The sequence below is a fragment of the Ambystoma mexicanum genome, chromosome 6p (assembly GCF_040938575.1).
Source record: "Ambystoma mexicanum isolate Mex_15411 chromosome 6p, UKY_AmexF1_1, whole genome shotgun sequence".
NCBI lineage: Eukaryota > Metazoa > Chordata > Amphibia > Caudata > Ambystomatidae > Ambystoma > Ambystoma mexicanum.
Window position 1 is genome coordinate 321,658,124 of NC_090935.1, and position 20,613 is coordinate 321,678,736.

The 20,613-nt window shown below is 47.1% G+C and overlaps 1 protein-coding gene across 1 annotated transcript in view; it reads right to left on the minus strand.

The window, feature by feature from the left end:
- The window catches only part of MTMR12 (myotubularin related protein 12), a 1,529,619-nt gene that overhangs the window by 1,278,176 nt on the left and 230,830 nt on the right, over positions 1–20,613 (minus strand). Inside the window, exon 2 of the mRNA XM_069627080.1 lies at positions 18,032–18,092. Coding sequence (XP_069483181.1) covers positions 18,032–18,092 — 61 coding nt within the window. The remainder of the gene's footprint in view (positions 1–18,031; positions 18,093–20,613) is intronic.

Consider the following 20,613-nt stretch of genomic DNA (forward strand, 5'->3'; position numbering starts at 1 on the left):
TTTGAGCAACTTCATTGTCATCATCCCCAAACATGGGTTGGGATGGGTCCATCTTACCATCTAAGTTTCTGATTTAAACAGAACAATCCTGTGCACATTGGAGCACTTCCTCTTCGTCCACACAGGGGACAGGAAGAGGAAGCGCCGCCGCACGTGCCAGGCTGGCCCTGCGAGTACTGACTGCAGTGAAAAAGTCTGCCCTATGATCTTTACGGAGAGCCGCTAATTTTGCTTTGCCCATAGTGAAATGTATTTAACACACACTCAACCACAACATTTTTCACAAAAGCCAAAGTAAGTCAGATATCCCAGAGAAAACAAAAAGACCTGCTAGTTGGGATTCCCCAAACAAACAAAAGTTTCAAAAACCAGTTGTGGAAGCACGCCTTAGCCTCAAGGCACAACTATATCTCTGTTCCAATTTATTTCCCTGACTTGTACACCCAGAACAAACAAAGCCCCAGTATAACATTGGCCCAAAGCCCAGAATGAAAAAAAAAAAATCTTAAGGTTCAAGCACAACCCCAAAAATGCTTCCAGCGCCCAGCGAACAGCAAACAGTGCTTGTAGTACTTGCACGGTGCGCAGCGCTGGTGCGCAGTCCCCCAGATAGAGGAAGGATCAGAAAGGGGGCGTGGCCACCACGGGGGAGGGCTCGACAATCTGATGTCCTTAAATATAAACACAGAAAAAGGGAAAATGAAAAGAACGTTTTTTTTTTTTTAAGAGTAATTCTCTGTGCTAACAGGCACAACGTGCCAAAACAGTCATCTTTTTTATCTTTCTCAGGAGGACAGGCAAGCCTCTGTGTTGCCTGTAAAGACGTCCTCCAGGCGGCTGTGTAGAAGCGCTGCAAGGCAAGTTGAAATTCGGGAAGGCAGAAATTCAAAATGCTGAAAGATCCAGTCGGCGTGTCAGCCCAGCAAACAGTACTTATTATGCTTTACGATTAACTCATGTATCCTTTTGAACCAATCTTCAATCTGGGTACATTCAATTTGTTTCTGATGTTGCTGAATCTGGGATTGAGTTTCCATTTTTGTTATTTTTTCTACTAGGTGACTCTATATCGCTCCATTATTTTGCGTAGTTCATTCAAATTTTCATACAGTTTTATAAATGGAATTCGCGCCAATGAGGTGGCAGCTAGTACGTTAAGTATCTGAATCACCGTATATACCGAGACCACGGGAACAATTCACATGCAACGCAGCACCATCAAGACCTCGAGCTCCACCTGTTACATACAATAAACCACACTACGCCTATGGCTGACACAATAAGGGTTGTTACTTGGAACGTCAGAGGCCTGAACAGTTTTGTTAAACAACGGCGTGTCCAAACCTACCTGAAAAGATGCAAGGTCGGAATCGCCATGCTGCAAGAGACTCACTTAACTGCCAAGAAACTGTAAGCCCTGGCCAAAACTTGGCGTGGTACCCTAATAGGTTCGGCTTACTCCTCCTACGCCAGAGGGGTTCTGATCTGGATTGCCCCCACTGTTCCTTTCAAACTCACTAGCACTAAAACAGACAACAAAGGTAGGATGGTGGTGGTGTGCGGCTCCATCGAGGGCAAAGAGGTATACCTGGTCAGCACTTACACACCCAACCATGATGTGACTGCCTTCTTCCATTCCCTTTATACGCGACTCAGCCCGTATGTGGACAGAATTATGATATGGGGGGGTGACCACAACTGTACCCTTGACCCTCTACTGGACAGATCAGATAATAAACACGATCGCCCCTCCCCCCCCGGCCAAAATACTTTCCAAACTAATCCAACAGTTGCAACTCAGTGACCTATGGAGGGTCCAGCACCCGGAGCAACGCGAGTATTCCTTTTACTCCCCACCTCACGCCGTACACACCAGGCTGGACTACATTTTTCTCAGCCTAACACAACAATCCATATTTGTTGATGTGCGCTACTTGCCTAGGGTGCTGTCTGATCACTCTCCTCTATTGGTAACCTGGGAGGTGTTCCCGCCCAAACCCCCTGTACCCACATGGAGGCTGAGGGCTGAGGCCCTACTTGACACTGCATTCAGGGAACGCATAAAAGATAGTACTGAGGAATATTGGCAAAATAACTTGCATAGCGTTAGATACTTGAGCACAACTTGGGAGGCATACAAGGTGGTCATGAGGGGCGAGATGATCGCAGCAGTTGGGGGAGCTCAGAGATCCATTACATCCTTGCTTGAGCGCACATCTCCTTGATATGCTTGACCAATCGATAATGATATTGGTTTGTTTTCCTGTTTACCTCATGTTATTAAACCAATAAACACATTTTTTTTAAAAAGTATCTGAATCACCGCTGCAACAGATAAATTTGATTTTGTATCTGTATCTTTTCTCGCTGAATTACATGTTTTTTCACTTTTTGTATTTCTTAATTCCAAGCTTTCACGGGTAACTTGACTGCATGCTTTTTCCCGCCGTTGCACCAGTGTTTCCCTCACACCTGAGTTCATAGGGGTGGACCAATTTGAAATCCTTTTTTCCCTCTTGTTCGTCGTTGCCTTCATTCGGTGGGACTTTTCATTCAAAATTACGAATGTCCCATCACCAGTTTCAAGAGTCCGTGGTGGTTCATAGTCCTCTCTCCCCCATCTCGAATGACTTTTTGCTGGTCCATCAGCACTCGCCCAACATTTGGATTTTCTTGTGAGTTTTCATGTTCCCCTTCCAGATTAAGGTTTGTCTCGGTACATACCGTTGAGGTTCTACAGCTTCTGTCGCCTTGTTTATTCATGGAATAACTTTCAGAGAGCTTTCGAAATCTGCTTGCAGTCTCATTGTGAGTCGAGCCTCACGTCCTGGTAGATCGATTCCGTTATAACACGGACTCACCAAGGATTTTAATTGTGGCAAGACATATGATTCACAATCCGTTATACCTGCATCAGGTCTGCCGCCAATTTTCGTTGCCGGGTTTATTTCTTGGCTATCTACCTGTTTCCTTGTGTTACCAGAGGCCTGTTTATTGGTTTCCTGCATGGCCTCTTCCACGTTTTTGGTCTTGGACAGAGCATCTCCACAACCTACATTATGTTGCTGAAAGGTGAATTTCAGCAATTTGGAGTTTATTGACATCCGTGGAACTTCCAAATCAAGTAGCTCAGCATCAGTCACATCGAATGGAGATTGAAAAGGGCCCGCATCTACCTCAATCACCTCGTATCCACCAGCCTGTGGGTCAATTGTGAATTTGTAGATGTAATTTTGGTCTTTGCTGTATCAACAGCGGTTGGCGCAGTGCCTTCACCCGCAACTTTACCAGCATCTCGTATTGCATTCCTTTCATGTTCACAATCACTTGCGCCGCCCGCGTCGATATTATCATCGAGACGCGCCGCAAGGACACACTCATTCTCCCCGTTTTCCTCAGTATTCGCCGCACCCTGCCGCTCAGTTGAAGGTACTGTTGTATCCATTATGACCTTTTTCGGCATAGTTGGCGTTGTTTGCAAATTTGTTAAAGCCTGTGCCGGCGTCTGCGCACTCAAAGCGCTCGAAGCGCACAGCGTTCCGCTGTAATCAGCACCCCCCCTGTGACCTGATCTTGAACCAACATAAGACACCGTGAGCGCCGTCTCTGACGAAGCATTTTTCTTTTGTAATGCCAACGCCGGTTGTAACGACCGTACAGGCTTGGTCGAGTCCCGCGCCGGTAATGGAGCCGGCGATTTCACACTTTCGGCGCTCGGCTGTTCCATCACCCTCGGCTCACATGTATTGTCAAACAACCCAAGTCCGGATCTCACATCACTGTCGCCATTGACAATAGTATCAGTATCAACAGTATCAGAGGCCACTATATTAGCAGGCATACCACTCGAGTGACCTGACAAAGCTTGTTTTGATTTCTGGCGAGTCAATGGGCCAGTGTCCATCGTAGTTACGTCTTACCTGGATCCCTGCTGTTCAATGCTGTCTGCTGCGGACTGCTGCAGACTGACACTCAGCATGTAACTCCGTTTAAACTTGTTAAATTAGTTGAGACAGCAGGATTGCAATTAGACTCTAGCAATTTTACCACCGTTTTTCTTATCTGGATTGCCAATATCTTGCCAATATCTGGATCTTATGAAGGCTTCCAAGGAGGACTTCTCTGAAAGTGCCACATCAGTTTTCAGAGTTAATGACGAAAGGGCAGTACTTCCCTTTGTAATTGCACTTAGTAAAGTCACCAGAGTATCAGTCGATTGTATAAGAGGGATCTGAGGATGACCCAGCATCACGAACGAAACAAGGGGCGTGGCCAACGCGCATGGAGTGAGGTTGTCTTCCCAGTGAGCTCCTGCCCATGATCCTGAACCATTCGATATAGCGACGTTTAGGTTAATGTGGCGGCACTGAAAAGAAACTGAGGCGCAGTTAAACTCTTTTGCTAACCTTGACCAGGTCAAGGAGGAAAATCGGCGACGGATATGCTGCAAACTGAGCTTTCGAAGTGACCCCCCTGCGGTTCCCAAAATGGCGGCCCCACCGAACTGCCTGTAACGGGGAGGCGTTTGAGGATCCGCTGCTGGGCTGAAGTGCACCACGGACCGCCACAGCGACTCGCCTGCCAATTGAGCGAGAGAGGCGGCTCCCTCACGGCCACCCGACCTGAATTGCAGCCTGTGGCGGAGACCCTGAGGCCCCTTGACAGCGAGGCCAAACGGAACCGGCCAAGGCACCGAGCACTGCTCGCATCGATCCGCCCACCGAAAGCGCTGCAGCCCTGGAACACCATTTCCCGGCATCCTGCACGGCCGAGTGACCGAGAACGCGATCCGCGGGTCCCTGATAGACCTGATCGCGGAAGGTTCCCCCTGCATACATTAAGCAGGGAATCAGCCCAGACGGTGGAGGAGGAGGCTGGGGTGTGCGGCTCGTGTCGGGAGGCCAGGAAACTACAAGGCAACCGAGACGGGAGCAATACAGGAGGCACACGGACCCACCCGGGGCCCTGACGCATCATCCCGATTGGAATACGGAATCCGGTGTCACACCCAGGACTTTATCTGTGGGCATACCGGAGGCCAGAGCGAAGTAAGTGGCTACCCCCTATGCTAACGCCTGCCGCTCCACTTCTCCATCCTTTGGCGCCCTGCGGCTACCTGCTTAGAAGAGTCCCCGGACAGTGAACTAAGCCCCACACCATAAGCTTGTCTCAGGCGAGGCACAGATACATTAAGGAATTGAACCTCCGCTCCACCCACCGGTTAGGAGGAAGACGGGTCAGCGGGGGACCCGAACATTTAACTGCAAGCTCCTGAGAGAGGGCTGGGGCTCGGGAGTGTTGTGGATGTGCTCAGAGGTTGAGCCTCTGCTTCACCTCCCCACTCTAAATAACAGGCTGGGAGAAAGTAGGATCGGAGGGGATCCAAATATTTAGCGGTAAGCTCCTCAAGGCTGTCCACAGTGGACCAAGGGGACCCCACACTGACCATAAGGCAGCAGTGAGCATCATATTGCATCGCACTGGAACACTCGCTCAGAGAAATATCGCCCCCAAAGAACGAATAACATCTGAGTGAGGGCCATTCGTGGCAGATCTTTGGACACTAACCCTGGTTACAAGCCAAGCTCTGGTGCATGAACTAGCTAGATACCCAAGTCAGCAGCTGTACACCCCCTAAACGAGGGCTGCCCGCTGGAGATCGAGAAGATATCGAAAGGTCCACAAACCAAAGCAAGTACCCCACTACATCCAACCGGGACTCGCGGGGAGATGTCGGCCCTTAAGAATAGACCCAAATTAGTAACAATGGACTCTTTCACCACCGTCCGTCCAAAACAACAACCATCACAGGAAGCCATAGCCACAGAGGAATCACAGCCCCCGGCGGTTGACCCCCGAGACACTCTAATCCTAGAGGCAATTGCGGGATTGAGAACATCCATTGAAGATAAGATTGCCGAAATAAAATCGGACATACAATTGATGAGACAGGACGCTCGCAACCTAACAGAAAGAGTGACCAACATGGAAGCCCCAATACAGGAAACCGCGGGGACCACACAAGAGTTGGTGGCGAGAGTCAAAGAACTAGAATCAACAATGGCCCGATTGGAAACCCAATCTGAAGATGCTGAGGGCAGAGTTCGACGTAATAACGTCTGAATACTCGGAATTCCGGGAAGACATGGAGGGCTCGGACCCCACTGAGTTCATTGAATCACTACTGCTACACGAAATTGGAGCCGGGAAACTCACTCAAGGGTTTTCGGTCGAGCGAGCCCACAGATCCCTCCAAAAGGGACCACCGCCTGGCTCGTACCCGCGACCAATAATCGCAAAAATTCTGAACTTCAGAGACCGGAGACAATATTGAGGTTTTCGAGGGAAGGTGGTGAGATCAAAAGGAACGAAGCGTCTATAGTCATATATCCTGATTATACTCCCGTGGTACAACGAGCAAGAAACTCCTTTATACCGGTCAAGGCCAGACTACGAAAACTTAACCTTAAGTATATGCTACTATACCCAGCAAGACTTAAAGTACTTCACAAGGGTAAAGCCATCTTCCTGGAGACCCCAGCTGCAGCAAACTTATGGCTCGAACATAATGGCCTGGCGGATGACACTGAGGAAACACCGAAGGGCAACAAACGCTGAATTGAAGGCTGGATCAGTATGTATAGCTGAACGATGCCACAAGTAAGATGTTCCTCTCTCAATAAACCTTAAGACCGCATCAAGCAGAATATCACAAGTGGGCAGGCGCTCGGAACCCCAAGCACACAAACACCGATGACCCGCCCCACACAAAACAGTGCAGGCAAAAAGCCCACACACCGCCCGGGCCGAAAGACCTGGAAAGGCCTGGAAGGTTCTGTAGCCCCCGAGCGTTGTATGTTCAAAACAACTGCTGGGGGCAGTTCCTTGTTGTTCCCCTTGGTTAACCCATTTCACGGAATGGGTGTTCGAAAAGTTAATAAGTCTTCAAGCGAAAAGTTGCATCCGGAGGGCAGGTGGGCAGAAACGGAGGGCTGGATGGGTCCGAACCTACAATTCAGAGAGGCCCCCGTGGCCCCCAACACAACCATAAACACTCCTGGGAAGAGAGGGCGACCCCCGAAGTTCATGCGAAACCAAGGTGGCCATGCACATTAGGGTGATGACCTGGAATGTGAGGGGCCTGGGCACTTACCTTCGCAGGAATAGAGTCAAATCCTATCTACACAGGAAGAGAGTGGACGTAGCCCTACTGCAGGAGACTCACTGTAATGTCGAATCTGACGTGAAGCTTAAGGAACATTGGGGGGGACAAGGCTTTGGAGCCCCCTACTCGAAATATGCCAGAGGGGTCTACATCTGGATCAACCCTCAAGTACCATTCCGCCTGAACAGGATGGAAAAAGACCCAGAAGGCAGATACCTAATAATATGGGGAACTCTCGAACAGCGGGAATTGTGCATAGTGAATTCATACTTCCCCAACAATATCCCAGCCCATATAAAAGTGCTGAGTGCCAAGATGATACAATTCCGGGACGGGTTCTTCCTGTGGGGAGGCGATTTTAATTGTGTCCACAATTCAGAAACCGACAGGTCCTGGCCTCCAACAAAAGGCCCTGCCGCTGCCACCTCGTCCCTGATCACTATTGTCAGAGAACTGGACAACAGACGCATGGCGGGAGCTACACCCAGACGAAAGGAGCTATTCATACTATTCATCCCCTCACAATCTTCATACAAGGCTCGATTATTTCTTCATAAGCAAGGAACACCTGCCACAGATAAAGGGCATGCAATACCTAGGGAGAACTATCTCCGACCACTCTCCACTCCTACTGGACTGGTGCCACAATAACCCCAGACGCCTATTCCCATGTGGAGGATGCCCGCGGAGGCCTTGAGGGACCCGATCTTCAGGGAAGAGCTACAGGAGTCCATTGAAAACTACATAACGGAAACCTCTGGCAGTGTTGAACATGCCTGCACGCTATGGGACGCCTTAAAGGTAGTAACACGAGGAGAAGCTATCGCAAAATCTGGGGGCATCAGAAGCACACTACGTGGAGAACTAGACCAGAAGGAGCGGGAGATCCTACGACTAGAAGCCGCACCGGTAGACACCCCAATGAGAGAGGAAGATCTCAGGGCCCTTAGAGAGGAATGTTCTGAGGCATGGAACAGATTAGCCAAATTTGATTTTATCACCAGAACAAACAAAACCCATGCTGAAACCGACAAACCAGGTCGGCTGCTTGCCTGGCTCTGCAAAAGAGAACACCCCAGGCAGATAACTACCACACTACAGGATGAACAAGGTACGTAGTACGGAACCCAACAGAGTATCAATGACACATTTAAGAGCTTCTACAGAAAACTGTATTCCCACACAGACACGGTCCCTCAGGAACAAATATTAGACACACTAGAGGAAATAGGCCTGCCCAAACTATCCCCCACTCAAGCCGAAACCTTAGACTCTGACATCACACCAGAAGATATAACAGAAGCTATCCGATCCCTGGCCACATGCAAAGCCCCGGGATGCGATGGACTCCCCCCGGAATTCTATAAAGCATATGAAACCTCACTGACGCCCCTACTACACCAAGTTTTCCTAGAGACCTACGAAAAAAGGCATCCTACCCGACAGCATGAGGGAAACCTTAGTGATTCCAATGCTCAAGCCCAATAAACCCCCTGATAAATGTGACTCCTACCGCCCGCTCGCCATGCTAAATTATGACGTCAAAATACTAACAACAATCCTAGCAAAACGGCTGTCCAGGGTGATAGGCGACATAGTACACTCGGACCAGAATGGTTTTATACCAGGCCGTAGCACATCCCTAAATTTGCATAGGCTTCAACACATCATAGCCCAAACTAACACGAGCAATGAGCAGCTCGCACTATTGTCCTTAGATGCCATTAAGGGATTTCATTCTATATATTGGGAGTGGCAGGTAGCGGTTCTAGAGGGATTTGGAGTCGGCCGGGGATTTGTCAGGTGGGTCAGGATTCTTTATAATAAACCAAGGGCAAGACTGAAATTTGGGAAGTATTTGTCGGAAGCTTGGGACATTCAAAGGGGTACTAGGCAGGGTTGCCGACTCTCCCCTATGCTTTATGTTTTGGGATTAGAACCCATCGCAATCTATCTTAGACAACAGTTTTTTGATGCAGGGATAAGGCTAGGTGGAATTGACCACATCGTCTCATTATATGCGGACGATGTACTGATATATGTCAACAACCCACACCTTAATGTACCAACAATATTAGACGTCCTTGACAATTACACCAAGGTTTCTGGCATCCAATTTAGCAAAACTAAATCCTGCTTGTTCCACCTAGCAGGCCTGAAGAACAGGAGCGCTGAAGAGCTCCCCTTGGTGGGCGTGAAATGGCAAACCACTTCTTTCCGATACCTCGGAATCCTAATAATGCACACCCCGGAGATGATGCATGAACATAACACGAAAGCAGCTGTACCCACATTACGTAAATCCATAAGATTTTGGACGAAATTACCACTATCTACGCTAGGTAGGGCCTCGATAGTTAAGATGATTATCCTCCCTAGATTCCTGTACGGGTTCCTGAATGTGCACTTCTACATTGCAAGACCCTTTTTCCAACTCCTTGACACTATAATCAGAGAATTCTTGTGGGGAAGCGGCAGACATCGGGTGGCCTTGTCCACGTTAACCTTACCATACAAACAGGGTGGGGTACAGTTACCTAGCCTGGAAAAGTACTATCTTGCAGCCCAACTAAGCCACGTGTCCAAATGGTTGGCAGACGAACCCACCTCTGAAACCCCTCTACTACAGGCCCTGATCTCCCCATTTCGACTAAAGGAACTGGTTTGGGCCCCCCAGAATTTGTTACGTAAAATACCATTTCTGGCGACCCTTGGTAGAAAAATATGGCACAGAACTAATACAGTCTTGCGTTTGAAGCAACCATACTCCCAAGAAATGCCATTAATTTCATGTCTTGGTAAATCTGATACAAGCCTATATAGCATTAGGCGTTGGGAACAAAAAGGGGTGTACACTTGGAGTTATCTATATCCCGAAGGCGTGTTCAGGGAGTTCACCGAACTACAAACTGAGGAGGACATCCATGCTGGCCAATTCTTATGGTACCAAAAGATACGCAAAATTGCTCGCACAAAATGGGCCACCTGGCCGGAAGAACCGGAGGCAGATCCCTTTCTTGACACTGATGTATAACTTGAACGAAGGGGGTAGGGCAGTATCTCAAATTTACAGCCTCCTCATTGATAACCCCAACTCTCGTAGCACTGCGTTGAAGTCCAGTTGGGAAGCAGACACGGGACAAGAGATGGGACAGAGCACTATCGTTCCCGAAAGAGGTCTCCAGGAACCAGAGATTTCGACTAATACAGTTAAATGTACTATACCGCACTTACTTAACCCCAAGCAGAATAGCAAAGTTCAACAACTCCACACAGGCACAGTGCACCTGGTGTGGGGCTGACGGGGCGGACTTGATCCACATGCTATGGAGCTGCATCAAGGCACAGAACCTCTGGTCAAAAGTGAAGCGAACCTGCGAAGAAGCGGAAGTAACTAGATTCCAATGGACCCCAGCTGAGTGCCTACTAGGCATCTATCCCAGGCTGGCCAAACTCAAATACGCTGTCAGACTGGTGGACTTGCTGTGCATAACGGCCAAGAGAGCTATCGCCATGGTCTGAAAAAACTGCAGGTCCTAACTATAAAATATGGCGCAAAGAATTCGAAAGATGGGCAAACGCTGAAACAAGAGCCTGGGAGGACAGCGTAACCAGATCTACTAATGACTCGAGCATGGCCCTAGCAGCTTGGAAGGACACCATGTCTAAATTGTCCCGCTCCTCGGACGATAAACCCCCCTGAACGAGTCACCCGGCTGACCATTCGACCCACACGGTCAACTAAGATGCTGACACCTAGACCACAACACACCAGATGGGGGCCAGAGAAGAACTCGCCCACTCCCACCAGCCGCCCAAACACCTGTCTTTTCCAGAAACCTGACAACTGTTACCCCCCCCTTTACTATGGAGACAGTTACTGTTAATTTGTTGTTTGTATGTTGTTTGTATGTTGTTTGTTTAAGAAGGCACAACTTCTGCTTAAGAGTCGGATAATCTGAGTAAGGATTCCGGCCAATATACTGTATGATGTTGGAAACGTTAAATGCCAATAAACAAATTTTAAAATCCAATAAATCACGAACGAAACAGACCGTTGAGCCTCAGGATTCGATGACTGCTCCGGTATCAAGGGCCCCGGAACCTCTTCTAGACGAGTTAAGGAGGTAGGATCCACACCAGTCACCAAGTGCACTAAAATCTTGGGCTGGAATAACTAGTGAGCTTTTATACAGGTTGGAGGGAGATCTACGTTGATTGGTGTGTTTTTAGTAAATAGCAGATACACACCTACCTTCTACGCTGATAGCGCTCTTCTGTTTGAGCGATTCGGAGTGCGATAAACCCCCCGTATAGTTGTAGTTGGATTTGTGCAAGCTACCGACTTTAGATTTATCTTTCGCTTTTGTCTTCCTTTTGTGTGACATTTCGTTAAAGAGAGTATTTAACGCTGGAGTACTTTCCCCCATATCGATCACGAAATCCTCTTCTGGATCTACATCAAGACCATGACTCAGAGTTTCAGCCTTCGCTACATCCTCTCTTATAAAAGTTGGTGAAGAGTTTCTAGATGTTCTTTTCGAGAGATTGTTAGGAATATTACGTCATTGTTTTTTGTTTTTTTGTTGCCCAGGCCATGTAGCCACTAACAAATCCTCCACTATTTCGTCAGGTTGAGACCCTACATCATGACAAGAGCTAACTGAATTGTCCTGAGGTGCTAACTCACCAATACAATCGTCCTTCTTGGATACCACCCCTTCAAGAACCTCAAATAGAGGTTCATAGATATTTGTATTATCACTTGTGGAAGGTCTGACTGCCACTATCATTCTTACCAACAGGACCCTTATATCCGTCAAACAAGTGGTGTGGATCTGCTAACACCGGAGCCATTTTATCAATGTCACTCAATTAAACCCCCCCTCCACCCCTGGTGAGCCATCTGTACCTGGGTAGATGGTATTAGGTCGTCCACTAACTCAACCGGTCCAAGCATATGCTGTGACAAGGCGAGAAGAGGGATTTCCCTGGACAAAAAAGCAGGGGGGGAGGAGGGGGGGGGGGGTTGACCAAGAAGGATTGCTCCAAAGATGAGCAAGCAACTCTCCCCACGCTCTTCGAGCAGGAGGGTGCGGGGGAGGGGGGGGTGGACAGTTCTACCTTGTGATCAAACAATGGCACACCAGACTCAATCACAATAGGGGAATACCCAGCCACCTCCAACTCCAATAACGAGGAGTCACTCGGATCGGGAGGCGGAGACTGTGGAAGGTGGCACGCAAGTGCCATCCGAATCGTGTTCCTCACCAGAGTGAAAACAAGGGGCGCGGATAGTATGTCATTATACATCCGCGCTCCTTGTTGCTTCAGGTTTCGTGTACAAGGACCTGACTGCAAAGATTTTGAAGGGACCGTGCCAACACTAGCCCTTCGGAACATCATGGTATATTATAAAAACAAAAACCAAGCATGTAATCAAAGCAAAAAAAGTAAATTTGAGAAAAAGCAAAACGTTACAAAATAAAAACCACTCGTCTCTGCCACCTGCAAGCCGGCAAACAGGCCAACAGGCCAAAGGGCACTCGGAGGTACTCCTCGTGGTACGCACGCAGTGGCGCGTGGCCCGGAGGATTTATAGAGGTGGTAGGTGCAAGGGGCGTGGCCAAACAATTTAACTGTAATAGAGGGAGAAAGTACATATAAATGGATATTCTCAAAGGTAGTAAGCCAATTACAATATCGATGTATTATAGTGTCCATAATAACGTACTCCAAATGCAGTTGAAAGAAAGATGTGCTGCTTCAGATTCCCGGCAGCATGACAGGCTAACAGGCACTCTGAGTCACTCCTTAACATAATATTGCATATAGTATAGCACACCAAATCAGCAGAATATAGTATATAGTAGGTTATCACTTACTGGTAACAGCCAGCATAGTAATGCTCTGGTTGTAAATCGGTTCCTTCCTTATCTGAGCCAGTGTCTTTACAAAGAATTGGACATTTGTAAACCAGGATACACGCAAGTTTTTGTAATGCTTTCATGGCTATCAACGGTTTTCTGTGAGAGCTCGATAAGAATTATTTGAGCAATGACATTATCATTGTATATACTACAACCAGGATCTTCTTAACCTAACAAATCAAGAGAGAAACATCGTCCTCTTTATTGCACTAGGGAAGGTAGTGGCAAAAAGGAAGTCAGGACCAGGCCATTTGTTAGGGAGAATTCTCTCTTTAGGCTGAATTTCCTAACCTAGTGAGTCCCCAGCAGCTTTGCTGGATTTCTGGAGTTTGTTTTTTGCTCCTGCCAAGAGTGAGACTCTTTTTCTCCCACTCTTGGACATGATTTATGGTGTTCCTTTGACTGTTAATGTGTTTTATGGGCTATGGAGTCCTTTACTCCATAGGGTCTCATGTGTTTTTACTATGTTTGTTACACAGCACCCTCCGTGCAGTAACACAGGGGTGTCATAGTGACGCCCCACCATAGACTCCATACCCTGGGACTGACTACTGTCTCCCAGGGCATGTAAAGTCACCATTGGCTTTACTAGTACCAAATTATTAACAGAAACCAGTACAAACCATCATATTGTGGACGTACTGGTCGGGGCAATTCGATTGCCCCGGGGTCTGTTAGTCGAGGGGGCACGTCTCCGTCCCCCCTGATAGAGTTTTGGCTGGTGGCAGTGGAAACTACTTTTTATATTGACCGCAAATATTTTCCTATGGGATTTTCCCATTGTTCGAGGCTACCAACTTTAATTATTTAATTCTCATATCCTCGAACATACCGTCGGTTTATTTAATTAATATTAATTTGCCGGTTGGTATTTTTTGCCAGGACTCGATTCTAAAATGGCGTTTGTGTTCTCTTCTGTGACTCCAACCCAAGTCGAGCCCTTTGTTCCACTTTTTGGCGGGCTTCTCCACAGAAGCCTCCAAAAGTGGTGCCACTCTGGGTACCACAAGCGGTGTGGGAGGGGGTTTAGGCACCGTGGACTGAGTTACCTTGGTAACTCAATGCGCACTCTTGTGTGATTGGCCCAAGTGGTGAGCCGGCCGGCTCACCACTTAGCATGTTTGATTGACAGCTAGGCTGAGTGAATGGGGGTGTGCTGCATAAAAGCAGGGCTTTGGGGACTGGAACTTCAGAAGTCGCCACAGGACCTGAGAATCCGACTAGGGAGAAGCTGAGCTGACCTACCACGACGACACCACCGGTGGAGCCCTTCGGAACCGACTCACCACTTCCCGACGACAGAGAAGATCTCCCGGCTGGAGAGGCTTCTTCCCCCGACTGGTGGGCACAACCAGTTTTACCTTCTTTCTTCGCACCCCAGACCGGTTTGTGGTCGAACTGCCCGTGCCAAGCAACCCGGCGGCTGGATAGCCACTCACCACTGAAACGCGAATCAACGGACCGCTCCTTGTACCTGAGAAACTCTGCGGCTGGTTTCTTCCCTGGCAGTGCAACGGACTCCTGTCTTCCTCCACGACGAGATCCTCTCTTCCCCCGGACGAAGCACCGACTTGCATCCGCTGCCAGGAACAACTGCCCCCGCTGGAGTATTCTCACCACTTTAAGGTACCGTGTCCGCCAGGCCTCCCTTTCTAAAGATTGCTACAAGGTAATAATAACCCCTTAACCTTCTGGACTGGGCTGGCCGCCTTGACCCTCTAACTGGTCCCTTTCTTTGGTCCAACTCCTTTTTGAACCATTACAAGACTTTTGAGCACTGCAGCCGTGTGACCTTGGACACATTTCGTTTCGATCCTCTTAAAGCGGATCCGGCCTACTGACTCTGAATTCACGGTGTTACTTTGCCTTCCCCTCTTGTTGTGTTCGTGAAAAAGTGTTGGGATCTGTTTCAATTTATTCTCTGCTTTTCTCTCCCTTTTTAAAACGAATTATTAGAGTGCCATCTACGTTAAGCGCTCACTGCTGTCTGAAAATAAGTGAGGCTTTACTTAAGACTTGTCTAATATTCTTTTAAGGGAGTGTATATCTTTTAGTGACCGTGTTTTTGAATTGCTTACTATTAGTGCCTGTGTGTTTTTATAGATGTGGTTTTTAAATAAATAATTATATCTCTTTTGCACCAAGCCCTGGTCAGTGTTTACTTGTTCTATTGTGCTCTCTTGACCTATTGTGAATACTCTGTATACTGCCTAACTCTTCTTGAGGGAAGTCTGACTGCTCAGCCACAGCTACCAAGTGAATCCGTGTGGTACAGACTGCTACCAAGTTGGTTTACTGCCAAACACCTGTAGTCTTAAATCTTTTGCAGTGGTCCCAGAGGGACTGCACAGGTTTCTGCCTAACACCATTACTAGAGGTGGACTGATCAATGATGACATCAAGCCTTGGCAAAGGGATGGCCTTATTCAGTTTTTAAAGAAGACGCCCCTGGAGGTATACATGCTCTTGGCAGATCAGGGTAAACAACTCACTGTCTCTGCACACCAGTTGGGGAAACTCTTTGTTTTAGCTGCCTAAGTGTAACTTCCAGGGCGGGGAGGAGAGACCCATAGTATAAGTACAACTTTTAAAAGAGAGTTTACTCAGAGTACTTCATTGAGTATTTCTCCTTCTACAGTATGAAAACAGAAAATAGACAAACTAGTATGCCCTGGCATTGAAAGCACACAAGAAATATCAGTGTGAACCAGAGGTTTTCTTGGGCGAGGGCCACAAATGATGTTGGTTTCGGATGGGGAGCTCCTAGACGAAGATCAGAATTTTCACAAGCCCATCAGCAGACAATTTTTGTATCGTGTTGGAAATAGTCTAGTCTCACTGCATGGCCTATAACACTGGTCCCTCACGGAAGTAGGACAATAGGAATGGTCTTGTGACAATTAGATTATGGACAGGAGGAGCATAAAGAAACAGACTCATTGAGCTTGCAAAAGGGTGAAGGTCATTTGAGTCAGAAACTGCAAAGTCTGAATGATCTCAGTTCAATTCCATGGCACTAGGTAATGTTTCCTCAGATTAGTTGACTGATCACAGCAACAAAAAGGTCTCCCAGAATTCCCAACAGAGAAATATAATATGATATGATATGGCATTTGTAACGCGCCTATACACAGGTGTTTCAAGGCGCAACGAGGCAGGGAGGGGAGGAACAAGGGGAGACAGACAACGATCCTACTAGGCCAGGTGTCATTCAGATCGCGCAAGTGCAGGGATGGGGGAGGGGGAAAAGTGGAAGGGGAGGGGGGGAAGTGCAGTACAAGGTAAGTGGCGTAAAGTAATAAATAAATAGGGCCAGCTGGTGGCAAGTGCAAGGTAAGTGCAGAACAAGTGCTGGAAAAGGGGGGGGGGGGCTGTAGGGATACAGAGACAGTCCCGCAGTGCAGAGGGGTTCCAGGGCATCAGTGCAAGTGGAGAGTGGCTGGGCCCAGGACCGAGGCCGTTAAGAGTGGTCCAGTTGCAGAATCAGTGCAGTTTCAGTGAAGAATATTAGCTGTTCAGCAGGGGAGAGGGAGAGAGAAAGCAGAAGCAAAGAGGAAGGTTTTGAGGTGCTTCCGGAACCGGAGATGGTTCTCCTCAAGTGTCAGGGAGGCAGGAAGGCTGTTCCAGAGGGAGGCCCCTGCCGCGGAGAGAGATCTACCCCCAGCTCGTTGCTTCGAGAAGCGGCTGACCCTGAGGGAGTTGGAGGCGGATGAGCGAAGGGCTCGGGAAGGAAGATATTTGGGAAGAGAGAGTTGAAGGTATTTAGGACCCAGGCCCCAGAAGGCCTTGTGGACAATGCAGAGGGTTTTGAACTTTATCCTCGCAGCCACTGGGAGCCAGTGTAGAGATTTCAGTCCTGGAGAGATACGGTTCCTGGGCTTGAGGCCAAGGACAAGTCTCGCAGTTCTGTTCTGGATGAGTTGCAGAGGGCGGAGAGTGGAGGCAGGCAGATTAAGATAGAGGCTGTTACAGTAATCCAGCTTCGAGAGAACCAGGGCTCGGGAGACAGTGAGCTTCTGGGGGAAGGAGAGGAAGGGAAGAATACCTCTGAGGAGGTGCAGCTGGTAGTGTGACTTCTTAGCGACGTCAGAAATATGAGGAGAGAAGGAGAGTGTGGAGTCGAAGATGACCCCAAGGTTTTTTGCATTGCAGGTAGGAGCAGGGAGGGGGCCAAGGGAGGCAGGCCAGAGAGCTGCAGGGAAGGAGGGAGTGGGTGTACCGATGAGTAGAATCTCAGTCTTACTGGCATTAAGGCAGAGGTCATTGGCGGCACACCATTCCTGGATAGCAGACAGACAGTCAGAGATGAGGGAAGGAGAGGGGGAGGCTGAGGGTAGCCTGAAAATAATGAAATTAAGTTGGGAGTTCAACCACAACTAGAAGTAGAAGACAACACACATGGCATTTTGTCAGTTATAATACAGTTTTTAAATGGAGACAAAATCATGTTTGACTACACACAACAGTCACCCTCAGAAAAATAAGTTGTTGCATGGAACATCCACTATCGCTGATAAATACAAGATATTTCATACAATTACTTGATTTTTCATTTTAATTACATGGAGTTTGTCCATTTGCCAAGGCTTGCCAATTGTACTCTCCTACTCACATGGAGAAGTAAGAATGTCAAAGGCCAAGTAGAATGACCAAAACGTTGCAAAACAGATTATCTGCTGACTTGCATATTTTCCCTTTGAACTGCAGGAATTTCTGCAGTGTACAGATAGCTTCACTGACCTCAATTTCACCTACACATTTATTTTTCACTCTGTACTTCAGCATGCAATGGCTACAGCAATTATTAAATAACTTGTCATGCAAATAAATATTCCTTGCACTGTATTGCATATTTATAATACTGAAAACATTTTCATAATCCATGCGAGGATACAGAAGGTTCACAAAATCAAATGCATAAAGGAAAATTCATTACCTGGTAACAAAAAAATATTTGTTGTCTTTTCATCTGGTTCTTTTTCTTTCATGCATATTTCCTAATGAAAAAGAAGAGAAAAGGATAAGGCAAGTCAATTACACAAACCATATAATAACAGAAAAAGGAAACAACAATTAAGATTAGGTTGAAGGTCAAACTAACACCTATGCTACACTTTCAAGATAGAATAGCCTGCTTGACAAGAAATACTGTTGTAATTTAACGATCTCCAGCCTCATCTACAACTACTATTAAGACATGTGGGGAAAAATAAGGTACACATGTGGGACGATTGTGGCAATTATTTACTCTATTTTTTACAGCATACTACAATTCTTAAAGTACTGGCCTAAATTGGATCTCAGAGACCACTATAAAACTAAGTGCACTACCTTTGTTGAGAAAGATATGAGCTGTGTACCTGCATTATTTCAAACATACCACAGTTGTACAGTGGAAAAGTACATAAGACTTTTCATATTGCACAATAATTAAGAGCAGTGTTTCTTAAGATCACAAGACAGCCAGAAGCTGCAAGCAATTTCCCATGCCATTCTTTCAGTAAATTCACCAAGGGTGTGAGGGTCCCTCTACTGAGAACGAACATGGGTCAAATATCCTGTTCTATGGCATTTCATCCACTCAGGTGTTTCTACAACCACGTTGTAGCTCACTGCACCCTTCACAGAGGAGAAATATCAATTTGCATATCAGGCTGATCCCACCCACAAGGGAAGTCCAGCACAGAAATGCTAGGCAAAGCTATTTACCCATGTTCGTTCTCAGTAGAGAGGCTCACACACCCTTGCTGAATTTGTAAAACTTGGGGTTTCACCTTAAGTGATCTGGGGTAATCCAGAGGTGGACTCCTTGCTCACTGTGATTTAGAGAGGCTCTGCTTCACCTCACTGAGGAAGCCAAACAAAGCTGAAACACAAGTCTGGGTTTGCTGATGGTACTCTTGTGCAGAGGAGAATTGCCTAGCATTTCGATGCTTGACTGCCCTGGTGGGTGGGACCAGACTGATATGCAAATGGATATTTCTCCTTTGTGAAGGGTGCAGCGAGCTAAAACATGGTCGCAGACCTTCCTGGGTGGAAGAAATTCCATAGAACAGGGTATTTGACCCATGTTCGTTCTCAGTAAAGGGGCTCCCAGACACTTGCATTTATTTATGTAATCGAAGCAAACTTTCTTGATCGTGGGTAATTAAATCAATGAAATCTGTCTTCATCGTGACATAGCAAACGTCAGTACATTAGTTTCCGAATTAAATGTACTGGATAGCACAAGTAAAAAAAATAGCCATTTACGTTGCCACTTACATAAGAACATCGCCTAATAATTCAATTCAGAACCCATGTGAGTATATACAAGTAATATCCATGTTTCTATTCTTATTGGCTCACATTGGACTGCCACCATGGTTTTCAAGCATCATGTCCAGATTGGCCGGGTTGCCTACATGCTGGAGAGCTGGTTGCTAATGTGATGTAACTGACCAAAACAGAGCAAGTACATTCCTATCATGATGCTCTAAATAATGTTGCTATGATCTTATTTTTGGAATTCAATCAGTGGAACGCATTTGCACATGTTTAAACGGAAATCTTGTAGCATACTGGTAGGTTTAATGTGCATCATTTATTAATTAAATGTATACTCACCTCTAAAAATGCCCCTCACCACCGCAAATGCACTGATTAAATGCTTTTTTCTCATCTTCATATCCTCTGCTGTATCTACTAACTCCTAACATTGACCCACAGTGACAGCAATCCTCATCTGGCACCTGCATGATGGTAATGCTCTCTACCAGAGTGAAACTACAAGACTGATTACACTGTGAACCCAGATAACCTATGGCCCCCATTCTTATAAGTTCTTTAGTGGCTACCGATCGGAATGTCGGCCATCTTCAAAGCAAGGTGCTTCACTCACTGAGGCATAACAAAAAAAGGTCCAGAATTTCTCCAGTGGACATTTCTATGCTACAATCAAAAGGCAACCTCAGATCTGTCACTGCTCAACTACTAGAAATCCCTATGACTAGGAGAACTAGGCAGGGAGGCTCTGCGCCCTCTGCACAAACACCAAAAATGTAGACTCGCTACCCATCAATATCCACTCCTTTAAAGGCACACATCTCTTCAAGGCACGGCTGTTCCTCCATACCCCTGCCTAATGCCTGTCCACACTCACCATACCCAACCAACAAGAGAAACATTCAATCCAATATTGACATCAACCACCAATATGCGACTAGCCAATAACACCTGCACAAAGCTACTTGGAAGCAAATCACTAACAAAATTCCAGACACATGCCCAGCTAACAGCATTAGCCAAACCCGCCTGGCTTCCGAACTGACCAAACAGAATTAATGGAACCATCCTTGAATCTTAAAAAATTTTCCCAGACAAGCAGTAACTCTCACTTTGGGGCTGGTCATCGATCTCACTCCCGGGGACGTGATAAATACAAGTGGGCTAATCGTGGAAGACAACATTGACTGAACAGTTTTCACTGCTCCCCATAAGGTGCTGTGTATTCCTAAGAAGACTGTTTGAAACAGTGAC